Source organism: Palaemon carinicauda, chromosome 7 (assembly GCF_036898095.1).
Source record: "Palaemon carinicauda isolate YSFRI2023 chromosome 7, ASM3689809v2, whole genome shotgun sequence".
Taxonomy (NCBI): Eukaryota; Metazoa; Arthropoda; class Malacostraca; order Decapoda; family Palaemonidae; genus Palaemon; species Palaemon carinicauda.
The window spans coordinates 136,468,035-136,483,034 of NC_090731.1; the positions used below are offsets into that span (position 1 = coordinate 136,468,035).

At 43.7% G+C, this 15,000-nt stretch overlaps 1 protein-coding gene across 1 annotated transcript in view; it reads left to right on the forward strand.

Moving 5' to 3' along the window:
* The window catches only part of ndl (serine protease nudel), a 277,009-nt gene that overhangs the window by 201,257 nt on the left and 60,752 nt on the right, over positions 1–15,000 (forward strand). Inside the window, exon 23 of the mRNA XM_068376910.1 lies at positions 944–1,065. Within this exon, the coding sequence (XP_068233011.1) occupies positions 944–1,065 (122 nt within the window). The remainder of the gene's footprint in view (positions 1–943; positions 1,066–15,000) is intronic.

The window sequence follows — 15,000 nt, forward strand, 5'->3', positions numbered from 1 at the left end:
GTTCGAAATGACAGACCATAGACGAATAATGCTTTATTTCCGACAAGGGCACAGTACATTAACTCGTGCGGACGGCAGTGTAGCAAGGTGACTGACCGACCGCGAATAGGTGAAAAATGTGGGGCATTTGTGTTTTCTACAGCTAACATTACAATAAGTATGAAAGCCCACGCTTGACATATAATAATGAAATGTATATAGAAATGAAGGGCAGATGATTCTGTCCCAGACTGAATAAATAATATTTACAGAAAAATATATACGATGATGATGATACTATACAGCTGCAAGCGTTGTAGGACGTTGTCCTTACAGTATGTTTAGTATTCCCATGGAGGTGTTATAGGGCTGCAAAAGAGATTTAAATTTTTATCGAGGCTATGAGGCTAACACTTCTGAAATTATAGTATTTTACCTAGAAAGAAATCTCCCTTATATGATAAAGAACAAGTTTGCCTATATACAGTACAATATGTACATATAGAGATATTTCTTTCCTGGCTCGCTGAGTGGCATTGCTAAACTTGTAACGACTCAGCCGGCTGTCCCTTGGGTAGGGGGAAGGGAAATACAGGTCATAACCTGGTGAGAATGGGGTACCCCGGAAGGTACACCCGGAAACCACAAACTTGTACAATTTTCTAAAACCGCCATGTTGTAGTTAGTGGGGTGGGTTGGGAAGAGTTTAATCTTTTGAGTGTGTGCATGTGCATATGTCTAAATATTTAGCATCCATTTTAGGTGGGTCATGTACACTAGTATGAAATAATTTTCTATTTTAACGTATGTTCATGCTATTATTGTATCAAATTTTATAGGTATACTGGTATTAAACTGATATATCTATTTTAATGAGAGCCAACCAAAACCTTTCAAGTTGTTAGTGTTGCTTAATGAATAAGGATGTATGTTACTTTATTCTAATGTTTGTTCACCTTTCCAGCATGTCCAAAGAACTGGGTTCATTGTGGTGATGGGTCTTGCATTCCTTTGAACAGGGTGTGTGATGGAGTACCTCATTGTCGAAATGGCACAGATGAAAAAAATCTATGCACTTGTGGTGTGGTAAGTGTTTATTATATACATTAAAAAATTATTTTAACTGTAGTCAGGAAAACTTGACATTTATTTTATCATAGTGAACTAAAGTAATCCTTACTGTCTGCACTAAGCACTAGGAGGCCCATGTGGGTGTAGAAAAGGTCAGTCAGGATATGGGAGGGAAAGTTAGCTAACCCTACCACCCCCGGACTATTGATATTTAATCTATGCAAACACATTAGGATCATGAACCTACCTTGTCATTCATATTGCTTCTCTGTGGTTAAGTGTCAACATAAGAGTATATACTTAAAACTAAAGTTAACCACATTTCCTTGTAATTGGCCTACAGTACTGTACATTTAGTGTTGTATTGGGATCACATAAGTCCATGGAAACTCTATTGCATGGTTAAATCATATCCCTATCTTTTGGTTATCTGGTCACTTTGTATTGAGCATATGTTGCCTGAACTCCAGGTTGTGGTTTTGCTATTTTGGAAATGATAAATTGGAAAATTAAATTTAAGGAGATGGCTGCTTCTTGTGAAGATTGTTCAAGGCATTTATTGCTGGTTAATAATACTTTTTTTGTCATGTCAGGAGTTTCTCAATTCCTTTATGAAAGATTTTCTAATGTTAGATGTTCATGTTTAAGATTAAAGTCTTGAAAGAAATTCTTTAATTCTGGGAATAGCTAGTTTAGAAGATACTTTGATTTTGTAAGTGTGGTAGCTGATGCCAATCTGGCTATTACCAATCTTGAAGGAATCAACTTTAAGGAGCTTCATAATGTTAGTTTTGCTTTGTTTGTGCAACTTCAGAGCATGAACCAATGTGTATGAGGTCTCTTAGCCTCACTTACCTTAATTTGAATTGGAGGCTAACTCCTGAAGCTGTGCATAGAGGGTTCTGTTGGGAAACTGCATTGTAGTTGATTGCCCTGCTCAGGCCTCGCTCTCAATTACTTCAGGATCTTCTGTTGCTAAAGTGTTGGTATACCATAATCTGGTCCTCATCTATACAGTACAACCACAGAATCCCAAGATAGAAACCTGGTAACCAGTCAAGATCCAAAATAATACTTTTTCCCACTGAAGGAAGTGCTCATGAGCAACCTTCATCTGCTGTTGGTAATGACAGTAGTGCCATATTATTATTACTTGCTAAGCTACAACCCTAATTGGATAAGCAGGATGCTATAATCCCAAGGGCCCCAACAGGGAAAATAGCCCAGTGTGGAAAGGAAACAAGGAAAAATTAGATATTTAAAAACAGTAACATTAGAACAAATATTTCCTATATTAACAAAACAAGATGAAGAAAATTGAATTAGTGTGCCCGAGTGTACCCTCAAGCAAAAGAACTCTTAACCCAAGACACTTGAAGATCATGGTACAGAGCCTATGGCACTACCCAAGACTAGAGAATAATGGTTTGATTTTGAGTGTCCTTCTCCTAGAAGAGCACCTTGCCATAGCTAGTGTGTCTCTTCTACCCTTACCAAGAGGAAAGTAGCCACTGAGTAATTACAGTGCTGTATTTAACGCCTTAGGTGAAGAAGACAATTCCACAGCTTGGCTACAGCTGAAATAAAACTTCGAGAATGCAGTGTAGTATTGAGCCCCATGATGGAGAAGGCCGGAACCTTCCCATCATTACACGTTCTTAGTCATTATTTCTTCAGTTAGGCCACTTGCACATCACTTTATCTCTATCCTGGTAAATAGGGTTCAAGTTAATCGCATCTCTCTCTCTCTCTCTCTCTCTCTCTCTCTCTCTCTCTCTCTCTCTCTCTCTCTCTCTCTCTCTCTCTCTCTCTCTCTTTTCCCCTTTGTAGGGGAAATTATGCAGTTTCATCCTTCCCTAATTTTCTTATGGGGAAAGCGGTCTCATCCCTCACCACCACTCAGTGTTTCAATTACTGTACCTTTTTGTTAAAATCTCATATCAGATAGTTCATGTAGGATGTGCTTTGCATTTGAAGCGGAGAAGTGGTTGCATCTTGTTTTAAGTGGCAGTAAGGATCAGCCTTGTGTAGGGTTGGCCACTAACTCCTCTTTAATTTTCCAAAGTGGTGTTACTGTAGATGCTTGTAAATAAAATGTTAAAATGAGTCCCTAGCCTTGCACAGGTACAAAATGTAGTCAGCAGTTCTACGGAACACAAGCACGATGAGGAATATGTAGAAGATGGGGATGAATAGTTGAGAGCATTGCAAATTTGTCCCCAAATAGAAAACTCTTGTAAGTGCTGATAGTTCTTATTCCTCTGTCATTGAATGATGAAGTTTCTGAAATGACATATAATCTGAAGTTTTCAAATATTTTCATGGACTGAGTGAATAAATTGATGTCCCTAGAGGAAAATAAGCCTAATAGTTATATTCCAGTGTTTTATCAAGACCTTGGCTCCCACAGATCTTTCTTTGATCTTGAAAAAAAAAACCTGATAAAATGGCCAACTTTGTCGTTGCTTCGAAGCAAGTTACTGTTTAGGTTTGATTAAAGAAATTTGTTTTCATAGAAATAGAGTAAGGAGTACTGTATAGTTATAAAGTTTTCTTTTGGCAGTCTATAGTAGTGGTTATATAGAATCATTGACTAAGTTTGCAGATCATAAAGATCTTAATATTTTTTAAGGTCGGCTTAAAGCTTCCAGATGGTAGTTTGACAGAGAAAATGCAGTCCTCTGTTGCCGTGTAGTATCTTTAGGACAAGCTTTTAATTAGTCTTCCTCTGCTTTTTACAGATTTGATTTCTTCGAATTAACTTTATGCATTCTTTTCTGGCAGGCTATGGTCCTGAATTTCAGATATCCTTGCAATGTGCCAAATTTCACCAAAAATATTTTGAAAATTCAGTATTAACTAATTTTCTATCATTAAAAAACAATAGAAATATGATAAAAACTAGTTTAAAACAAATTCTAAAACCTATCTATCACAGTGTTGGTGAAAGAGCATGATGAAAAATTATTTGGCCTATGTTGCTGATGTTGCAGTGAGACTACGTATGGTGTATAGTCTGTTGCTTACTTAAGATTGTACACTACACCATAGTCTGTTGCTTACTTAAGATTGTACACTACACCATAGTCTGTTGCTTACTTAAGATTGTACTGTACACTACACCATATTGGCTGACTGATGAGTGCCAATCACCCAAGAGTGATTATAGTCCAAGAAACATCTCCCCTTATTGCATTTCACTTTGCTTTTGCGAGCTGTATGTCTAAAAGTGTTACTTTGTACTTGTGTGTTGTGTGATGCTTTCATCAAAGTTTTTACTGGTTACATTTAATCAAACTATGATGGTGCGAAAGATTGGTTATGCAGTAAATACTAGATAATCTTTGTCATCTACTGCATAGCTTCTTTTGTCCTTATTAAAGTTTCTTTGGAGTGCGTATCTTAGGCGAGTACTGCATACAGAACTGGTTAGAATTAAACAGTAAAGTTTTGGAGAAATTCTCCATGTTCTGTAGCCTTGAAATATATGTAGTACTGCATGTATATGGTAGTGAAGATGTATAGCACAAGGGACTACAGTCCCGTACCCTTGAGCTATCCTAGGCTAGCCTAACCTCACGTACCACTTACAGCATTGCACATGTACATACTGGTAGTCGTCGACTTGCAACCTGTGCATTTTAAGACTTGAACTTTACGACCACGTTTTCACTGTAATGACCTTGCAAGTCTATCTGAAATAGTACACTAATAGTACAATTATTTTCTTGTATAAAATGAATTTTTAGGCTTGGCCATGTCGTCCTGATGGATGGTTCTTTTAGGTTGCTTTCTAAGGGATATTTGCTACAGTAATACTCCCAGAGAATTAACCATTGGTCTCCAGAATACTAACTCCTGGCACGAATATCCTTAATATAGCTTTAAGGATATCGCATATCGGGACGTATTTTTAGATACGACACACAGCAATCTTCACCCCGAATAGATTTAACTCTTTGAGGGGGAAGAGTGGCGAACGAAAGGGGAGCCCTTATCAAGGTATCCGGTGGACCTCCTCTCCGTACTACTATGGGCCATCATTCCTTTGTCTGTAGCATTTAAGCTAAGTGCGCTCCCACGCTATTCCCGGTGTTTGTTACGGATTCTTGGAATATTATCGTGCAATCTCCAGCATCTTCATCCTCTGGAAAGTTGAGTATCTAATCTTTCCTGTGTTTAATTTTAAGGCTCCCTTCTCACAGTTAAATTCGTATAATTTAAGTGTGTGTTTGAGCGTAGCAGACACCGGAGGTGGCCATTTTGAGACTGCTGTCGCAAGTCATAAATGCATTTTTTTTAGTCAGTAGTGCGACACTCCCGGTATTTAGCTATAAAAATTGTAGCTAGTTAGGCAAATTATACTAGTGAGAAGATATTGCATACAAATTATTTATTCCTCTTCCGATTTGTAACTTTATTCTTCGTATGCGCTGGGGACCCCGGTGGTACCAACCTTGGCCGCGGTCCCCACTGGAGTTAGGCTAGCCTAACTCTTTATGTATACGTTAGTAAAGTAATTCTCACTGTTTAACCTCATCGTATCGTTCCTTAATTCGGATGGAGACATATCTCTCTTAGAATTTATGGATAAGGTTTGATATTTTTCTCTTTTAGAGAAAAGAGGCTAAATCCTTCTCCCTCCCTGAGCCGCCACCATTACAGGCGGCAACCCTTATCTTTCGTCATCGCCGTCGAGTAGTAAACTCCGGCTTGACTTAGTCTTACACAGTCTGTCTTCTTTGCCGCCGAGTATCCCGGCTTTGAAGTAAGATGGTAGCTCAGGGTGTACTGTCTTGCAGCCGACAATGTCGCCGACAGGGGAATCTTTGTTCCTCTGCCGCCCACAACGTCATCGGCACAGGGAGCCATGCTTCCTTAGTTTACAGCCGAAAGTAGGCGGCATACCTGCCGCCCCCTTTCTCCCCTGTGAACTATAAGACCCTTTCCCCTCCCCCCTCTGTCCTTTAGTGTCGGCCTAGCCGTCACAACATTTTTTCGACGGTATTCTGACAGTCATCCCGGCTTGTCCGGTTGACTGCGTTGCCGGCCGGGACCCTACCAGCAGTGGTTAAGTTGCTGCCTCAGCCACTTCCTCCTTATGTCCTTCCTAGGCCCCGGGGGGGAAAGACTGAGCCGGCCCTGACGGCTGCCGGTGGGAAACCCAATATACTGTTGAGAATTCTTCAGTCCTCTCTTGGCTGGCCATCCACAAATCTTGCAACCGGCAGTACAGCCGGCGGCAGAAGTTGTGGATGGATGGAAGCTAGAATCAGATGCATTCCTCCCCTTCTATTAGAACTCTCATTCTGGCAAGGAGACTAGGCGGCAGTAGCCCTCCTTCACTTCTAATTATTGTGCTAAACCGTAATAATAGGAAACCTCCTTTCCATTCTTTCTCTATCATTGGCGGCACTAGCCTACCCCGGTAGTATACCGGTAAAACTACAGTATACAACAATACAGAGTACTGTACAAGTATTTCTAACATACTCTGTGTATCCTATCACAGTCTCTTGTTGGGACTGCACAACATGTTGAGGTTGAAGTAATCCCTCAACACCCTGATGAATCTTTTGATCATCGGGACACTTATAAAACACCGTTCAGTATTAAAATTCTACAGGTGGAGAAGTTAGTATAAATTTTCACTAACTCCGGCTCTACGTACGGGAGTTGTTCCACCCTGTATTCTCCCTTATAGGAAATTTAAATATTAATATTGACGGAGGTCTCGGCGATCGCCTGGGAGAGGAAACACAGATGTGTGTCTTTCCTATTTCCTTTCTGACTTACTTTCCTAAGCTATTAGATATAATAGTAAGCATTACTATTAAAAGTATGCTTTTATATCAACAAAATAAAAAACTGTATACTCCTTTCACCCTTTTTCCTTTACAAGAGGAGCTAATTGTGACGTGTGCAGTTGTGTTCTGCAACCACAAGAGTAAGGACTTTTGTGGGCATACGATGTGCAGGTCTCGTGCCCCCTGCTGCATCGTATCTGGATCCCTGAGGTTCTGGGACCCGAAGGGTTGCTCCAACTGCTCGACCTTGCTGACCAACGGCTTTGGAGAAGATATCCCTGCAACCATGGAGGCAAGGGATACAGCAAGGGAAACCCTTCGTAGGTGGGTAAGAGGGTTCCAGAAGAACTCTCCGGGACCTTACGTACCTAACGAATCTTAGGTGCCTTCTGTTCCCCGAGGCTTAATCCTGTGCGGTAGTGCCCCAGGAACAGGTCCAGCCTCCCTTCATTCAACTTAAAATGGACGCAGACATCAATAAGGCTTTTGAAGGCATGGACATCCACCAAGAACGGATGTCGGAGGTGTCCACCGAAACCGAACAGGACCTACTGCAAGAAGGCCCTGAAGAAGAAGTGGTTCAACCACCAACGTAGGAAGAAGGATCCGTTTCGACTGTAACTGAGGACTCCCAGTTCACTGTAATGCCATATCAACCTATGTCTTCAATCTCTTCAGGCCCAACTCCCCAACCGACTATACAGGTCGACAGGAGCGAGGTGCTCCTAGAGTCGATCCAGCAGATGTTGGCAGTGTTCCGGAAGGAACAAGAAGAGATAAAGCAAGATCTCAGAGACAAAGAGAGAGGTACAAGAAGGGAAACTCCCTGGCCCTTCCAGGGGCTCTGCTAAGCCCCTTAAAGTATCTGACCTCCCTCACTGCTCTGAAACCAACCCCTGGAGGTATACGGAGCACATGCCCATGATGAATGGGAAGCTTTACATCTCTGGGATGTTGGGAGCCTTGAAGATCTTCAATTCTGGCCCAGCTTTTCAGCGTACCCAGATTGCTACGTGAGATTGCAAGAGGAACCTGCATCCCGCAAGGAGATGGTACGCAAGGAAGTCATTGTCTTCGAACATGACAAGGCACAAGCCATCCTGACCAAGACCCTGAAAGGAGCTGGATATACCAACTCCAAAGTCTCAGTATTGAGTAAGATGCACTCAACCTTCATTGCTCCTTCCTCCAGACCTTTCCCCTTTTCAGTGGAAGCCCTCGACTGTGTCATGTTTGCAGTCGAAGAGGGCAAACCCTGCCCAATTCTAGAGGAACGCAAAGCATTATCTCTAGCCATCCCCACCTGTGAGGAGAAGTGGAAAGAGGTACATCTAACCTTTTCCGTCTCGAAGTTGGATCCGGAGATAGCAGGCCAGCAGTTTAATGAGAACCTTCCAAAGTTGCCAGACCATCTTTTGAGAAGGGAACAGGAGACTAAAGAAAGACTTGCTGCTTCCTTGTCTCATCAGAACTGCCTGGAAATGTGTGCAGGCCTAACTAATGTCCCAGACATGTACATGGTCTTAGCCAAGTCCCACATGGGTACCCTTGTGAAGAACTTGTATGCCTTTGTCAGGTCAAGGAGGACCTGTAGAGAGCATGTGTTTGCCGCAGCAACGGTAAAACACAAACCCAGAAAGCTGATTTCATCATGCATCAGGGGAAAAGACTTTTTCCCTTAAGATGTGGCACCTACCAGTCAGCCCCCCCCCCCTCTCCTCCTACCTAGGATTCAGGCTACAGAAGACAAAATAAGTCTTCACAGCTATGCCCTATGGGCTAAACATAACCCCAAGGATATTCCCAAAGCTAGCGGATACAATTGTCCAGCAACTATGTTCCGAAGGAGTTCAGGTAGTAGCATACCTGGACGATTGGCTGGTGTGGGCAGCATCCAAGACTACTTGTCTGCAAGCGACCGGAAAGGTGATCCAGTTCCTGGAGCACCTGGGCTTCAAGATCAATCGCAAGAAGTCTCGCCTTTCTCCAGCTCAGAAGTTCCAGTGGTTAGAAATCCATTGGAACTTAGTCACACCACCTCTCCATTCCATTAAAGAAGAGGAGAGAGATAGCGGGATCTGTCAAGAGACTAATCCAGCACAAGAGGATTCAAAGATGCTAACAGGAAAGAGTGTTGGGCTCTCTCTAGTTTGCAGCAGTGACAGACCCAGTGCTAAAAGCACAGTTAAAGGATGCGTCAGGAGTCTAGAGAAGATACGCATCAAACGCTCTAAGAGATTAACGAAGGTTGACCACGACACGAATGCTCAAGCTATTAAAGCCGTGGTCAACAGCCAAGAGCCTAGCACGGACAATTCTCTTGCAACCACCACAACCATCAGTGGTGATACACACGGACGCCTCTCTGGAAGGATGGGGAGGCCATTCGCAAGAAAGGAAAGTGCAAAGGAATTGGTCGCACCAGTTCAAAACTTTTCACATCAACATCTTGGAGGCTATGGCAGTTTTCCTAACGTTGAAGAAACTATCCCCTCTCAGAGCAGTCCACATCAGACTGGTCCTGGACAACGAGGTGATAGTAATATGTCTAAACCGACAAGGCTTGGTATACGTTAGTAATGTGAATCCCATTGTTTAACCTCTAGTATCCTATTTATTAATTCGTTCGGGGATATACATATCCCTTAGAATTATTAGTATAATTCGATACACTTCTCTTTTAGAGAAAAGAGGATAAACCCTTCTTCCCCCCTGAGCGCCGCCATCCTAAGCGGCAACCCTATCTTCCGTCATCGCCAACGAGTAGTTAACTCCGGCTTGACTTGGATAGTGTTTTACCGTCTATCTTCTTTGCCGCCGAGTATCCCGGCTTTGAAATATGACAGTAACTCAGGGTGTAGTGTCTTGCAGTCGACAATGTCATCGACGGGAAACGTGAGTCCTCTGCCGGCCATGACATTGTCGGCAAAGGAAGCTATGCTTCCCTAGTTTACAACCAAAAGTAGGTGGCATAATTGCCTCCATTGTAGACTATAAGACCTGTCTTGTAACCGACAATGTCGCTGACAGGGAAATTCTTATTCACCTGCTGCATACGACGGCGTCGACACAGGAAGCCATGCTTCCTTGATTTACAGCTGAAAGCGGACGGCATACTTGCCGTCCCCTTTCTCCTTTGTAAACTATAAGACCCTTCTCCCTCCCCCATCTGTCCTTCAGTGTCGGCCTTGCTGTCACAATTTTCCTTTGGCCGGTATTCTACAATCATCCCTGCTTGCCGGGCTGACTGAATTACCAGCTGCGTTCCTACAAGCGGCGGTTAGGTTACTGCCTCGACCAGCTCCCCCTTATGTCCTTCCCTAACGTAAGCGAAGGCTCCGGGGGAAAGGCTGAGCTGGCCCAGACAGCTGGCGGTGGGAAACCCATTATACTGTTGAGAATTCTTCAGTCCTCTCTTGGACTGCCATCCACAAACCTTGGTTGCAACTGTCAGCACAGCCGGCAGCAGAATTTGTTGCTGGATGGAAGCTAGAATCAGATGCATTCCTCCCTTTCTATTAGAACTCTCAATTTGGGAAGGAGGCTGTAGAAGGCAGTAGCCTCCCTACACTTCCAATTATTGTACTAAACTATAATACGGAATCCTCCTTTGCATTCTTTCTCTCTCCCTATCACTTAGCCTAACCCCGGTAGTATACCGGTAAAACTACAGTATATGACAATACAGTAGCCAGTACTTCTGCAGTATAATGATACAGCAGTTAGAAAACTTCACTATACAATGATACATAGTACAAGTAATTCTAACATACTGTGTATCCTTTCACAGTCTATTGTTGAGAACGAATAAAATGTTGAGGTGAAGTATCTTTAACATCCTGATGAATCCTTGGATCATCAGGACTTTTATAATTCACCGATTCAGTATTAATATTCTACAAGTGGAGGAGTTAGTGTAAATATTCACTGACTCCAGCTCTAAGTAAGGGAGTTATTCCAATATGTATATTCCCTCATAGGGAAATTAGAATTTTAATATTGACGGAGGTCACAGCAATTGCCTGGAGAGGAAACACAGATATTTCTCTTTCCCATTTCCTTTCTAGCTTACTATCCTAAGCTAATAAATATAATATTAAGCAATACTATTTTTAAATATATGCATTTAAATCAATGATATAAACCCTATACTCATTTCACCTTTTCTTTCCTTACAGGAGGAGCCAATGGTGAAGTGTGCAGTCGTGTTCTGCAACCACAAGAGCAAGGACTTTTGTGGGCATACAGTGTGCAGGTCTCGTGCCCCCTGCTCCATCGTATCTGAATCCCTGAAGTATTGGGACCCGAAGGGTTGTGTCATCTGCTCGGCTCTGATGACCGAGGGATTTGGAGAAGATATCCCTGACACTACAGAGTCAAGGGATACAGCAAGAGAAACTCTTCGGAGGTGGGTAAGAGGGTTCCAGAAGAACTCTCGGGGACCTTACCTACCAAATGAAGCTATGAGTGCCTTCTGTTCCCTTAGGCCCAATCCAACGCGGTTGTGCCCCAGGTATAGGTCAAGCCTCCCTTCATCCAACTGGCAGTGGATGCAGATATTAATAAGGAACTTGAAGGCATGGACATCCACCAGGAACGAATGTCGGAGGTGTCTACTGACACCGAAAAGGACCACCTACAAGAAGACCCAGATGATGATGTGGTTCAACCACCTACGGAGGAAGAAGGATCAGTGTCGACGGTAACCGAGGACCCTCGGTTTTCCGTGATGGCATATCAACCTGTGCCGTCAACCTCTTCAGCCCCAACTCCCCATCCCAATCCGCTGATTGGTAGGAGCGAAGCGCTCCTAGAGTCGATTCAGCAGATGATGGCATTGTTCCGCAAGGAACAACAGGAGATTAAACAAGATCTCAAAGAAACGAAGAAAGAGGCAAGAGAAGTGAAACGGCCTGGCATTTTAAGAGGCTTTCCTAAGCCTCTTAAGGTTTCTGATTTACCTCAATGCTCCGAAACCAACCCCTTGAGGTACACGGAGCATATGCCCATGATGGATGGGAAGCTGTATATCTCCAAGAAGTTTGGAGCCAAACTCCTTGAAGATCTTCAATTCTGGCCTAGCCTTTCGGCATACCCAGACTGTTACTGCGGGATGAACCAGCATCCTGTGAGGAGACTGAACCGAAGGAATTCATCGTCTTCGAACATGACAAGGCACAGGCTCTCCTGTCCAGGACCCTAAAGAGAGCCGGATACGCTACCTCCAAAGTCTAAGCATTATGAGGCATCCTACCTTCATTGCTCCTTCCTTCAGAGCCTTCCCCTTCTTGGTGAAAGCTCTTGACTGCGTCATGAAAGCAGTCGATGCGGGCAAACCATGCCCAGTGTTAGAAGAATGCAGACCATTATCTCTAGCCATGCCTACCTGCGAGGAGAAGTGGAACGAGGTTCATGTAACCTTCTCCATCTCTAAACTGGTTCCGGAGATAGCAGGTCAGCAGTTCAATGAGAACCTTCCAAAACTGCCGAAGCATCTTTTGAGAAGGGAACAGGAGACAAAAGAGACTAGCTGCTGCTTTGTCTCTTCAGAACTGCATGGAAATGTGTGCAGGCCTTTCCAATGTCTCAGACATGTACATGGTCTTAGCCAAGTCTCACATGGGTACCCTTGGGAAGGACTTGTATGCCTTCGTTAGGTCCAGGAGGGCCTGTAGAGAGCATGTGTTTGCTGTAGCAACGGTCAAACACAAACCCAGGAAGCTGATCACTTCATGTATCTGGGACAAGGACCTCTTTCCACAAGATGTGGTTCAGGAGGTCATCGCCAAAGCCACCACGGAGAATAGGAACCTTCTCCAGAAGTGGGGCATTTCTTCCAAGAGGAAATAATCCTCAGACGCTGGTCCCCCAACCTTAAAACAGGAAGACAAAGAAACCACGCAGACCTGTACAACTTCCAAGCGTGACCATGGCCACAGTGCCCCAAATGGTAGCCCAGCCGCAAACCACCTTTCAGATGGTACCCCAACAGGTAGTAGTTCAATCACCTGCATTTAATCCAGTATTTGAGAGGCTTACAACTACCTTTTGCCCCCCCAAAGGTAGAGGCTCAAAAAGTGGGTCCTCAAGAAACTCCTCAAGGGGTACAGGAGGATGCGGTCACGGAAATAGATCCTCGGGAACATCTCTGCAATGAGAGGCTCCAGGTAGGAGGGAGAGACTTCCACTTTCGGGATCGTTGGACCTTCGATCCCTGGACGCACAGCCTAATCTAGAATGGGCTCTGTTTGAAATGGAACAAAATTCCACCCCCTTTTCTGCAATTCTTCCAACACTCCACCCCTTTATTGTTAGAATATACCTCAGAACTCTTGAACAAAAAGGTAATAAGGAAAATGAAGTCTATCAAATTCCAGGGAAGGCTGTTTTGTGTTCCCAAGAAGGACTGGGACAAACTCGTCATTCTAGACTTGTCAACACTCAACAGGTTCATCGAGAACAAGAAGTTCCGGATGCTTACCTTACAACACATAAGGACCCTAATACCAAAAGGAGCTTACAGTTTCAATAGACCTGGCAGATGCTAACTGGCACCTACCAGTAAGCCGCCCCCTCTCCTCCTACATAGGATTCAGGCTACAGAAGACGAAATATGCATTCACAGCCATGCCCTTTGGGCTAAACATAGCCCCAAGGAAATTCACGAAACTCACGGATACAATCTTCCAACAACTACGCTTAGAAGGAATTCGGGTAGTGGCATACCTGGACAATTGGCGGGTGTGGGCAGCATCCAAGACAGCCTGTCTAGAAGCAGCCACAAAGGTGATCCAGTTCCTGGAACACCTAGGCTTCAAGATCAACCGCAAGAAGTCTCTCCTTTCTCCAGCTCAAGAGTTTCAATGGTTAGCAATTCATTGGAACTTAATCACACAGTCTCTCCATTCCACCTAAAAAGAGGAGAGAGATAGCAGGATCTGTCAAGAGACTACTGAAACTCAATAAGATTTCAAGACACCAACAGGAAAGAGTACTGGGTTCTCTCCAGTTAACAGTAGTGACAGACCCAGTGCTAAAAGCACAATTAAAGGATGCGTCAGGAGTCTGGGGAAGATACGCATCAAACGCTCGAAGAGTTCAACAAAGGTTGACACAGACCCTATTGCGCACGCTTCTAAGGCGGTGGTCAACAGTCAAGAGCCTGACACGAACAATTCCCTTACAACCACCTCAACCATCAGTGGTAATACACACAGATGCCTCCCTGGAAGGATGGGGAAGCCATTTCCAACAAAGGAAAGTGCAAGGGAATTGGTCGCACCAGTTCAAAACCTTTCACATCAACATCTTGGAAGCTATGGCAGTCTTCCTAACGAAGAAACTATCACCTCGTAGATCAGTCCACATCAGACTGGTCTTGGACAACGAGGTGATAGTAAAATGTCTAAACCGACAAGGCTCAATCTCCTCGCATCAATCATGTGATGCTAGCCATCTTTCACCTGGCAAGGGAGAAGATGGCACTTATCAGCAGTTCAACTGCAGGGGTTCCGCAATGTGATGGCAGATGCTCTACCCAGGCTAAAGCTGATAGAGACAGAATGGTCCCTAGACGCAGACTCATTCTCCTTCATCTTGGAAAAAGTCCCAGAACTGCAGATAGACCTCTTCGCAACGAGCGACAACAATAAACTACAGTACTTAGATATGTAGCCCCTTACGAGGACCCTCAAGCAGAAGCGACAGATTGGTTCAGAAGTCGACTGTCTACGCTTCATACTCGAGAACCAACAACCTACATCTCGTGATTTTCTCCCCTTAGCAGCCAAGAAAAGGTTTGGGATCTCAAAAGACAAAATCAACTTAATAGAAGAATACAAGTCAAGTTCAACTAGGAGGCAATATGAATAGTCTTGGAAGAAGTGGGTTTCCTTCATGAAAACAAAGAAACCGACAGAAATATCAATAGATTTGTCTCCTCCTTCATCCACCTACATGAACGAGGCCTGGCTTCCACCACCACAACTGTGTGTAAGTCAGCTTTGACTAGACTTTTTCTTTACGCCTTTCAGGTGGACCTTTCAAGTGAAATCTTCAATAAGATACCAAAAGCATGTGCTAGACTCAAACCAGCAACCCCTCCAAAGTCCATATTATGGTCATTGGACAAAGTCCTGCACTA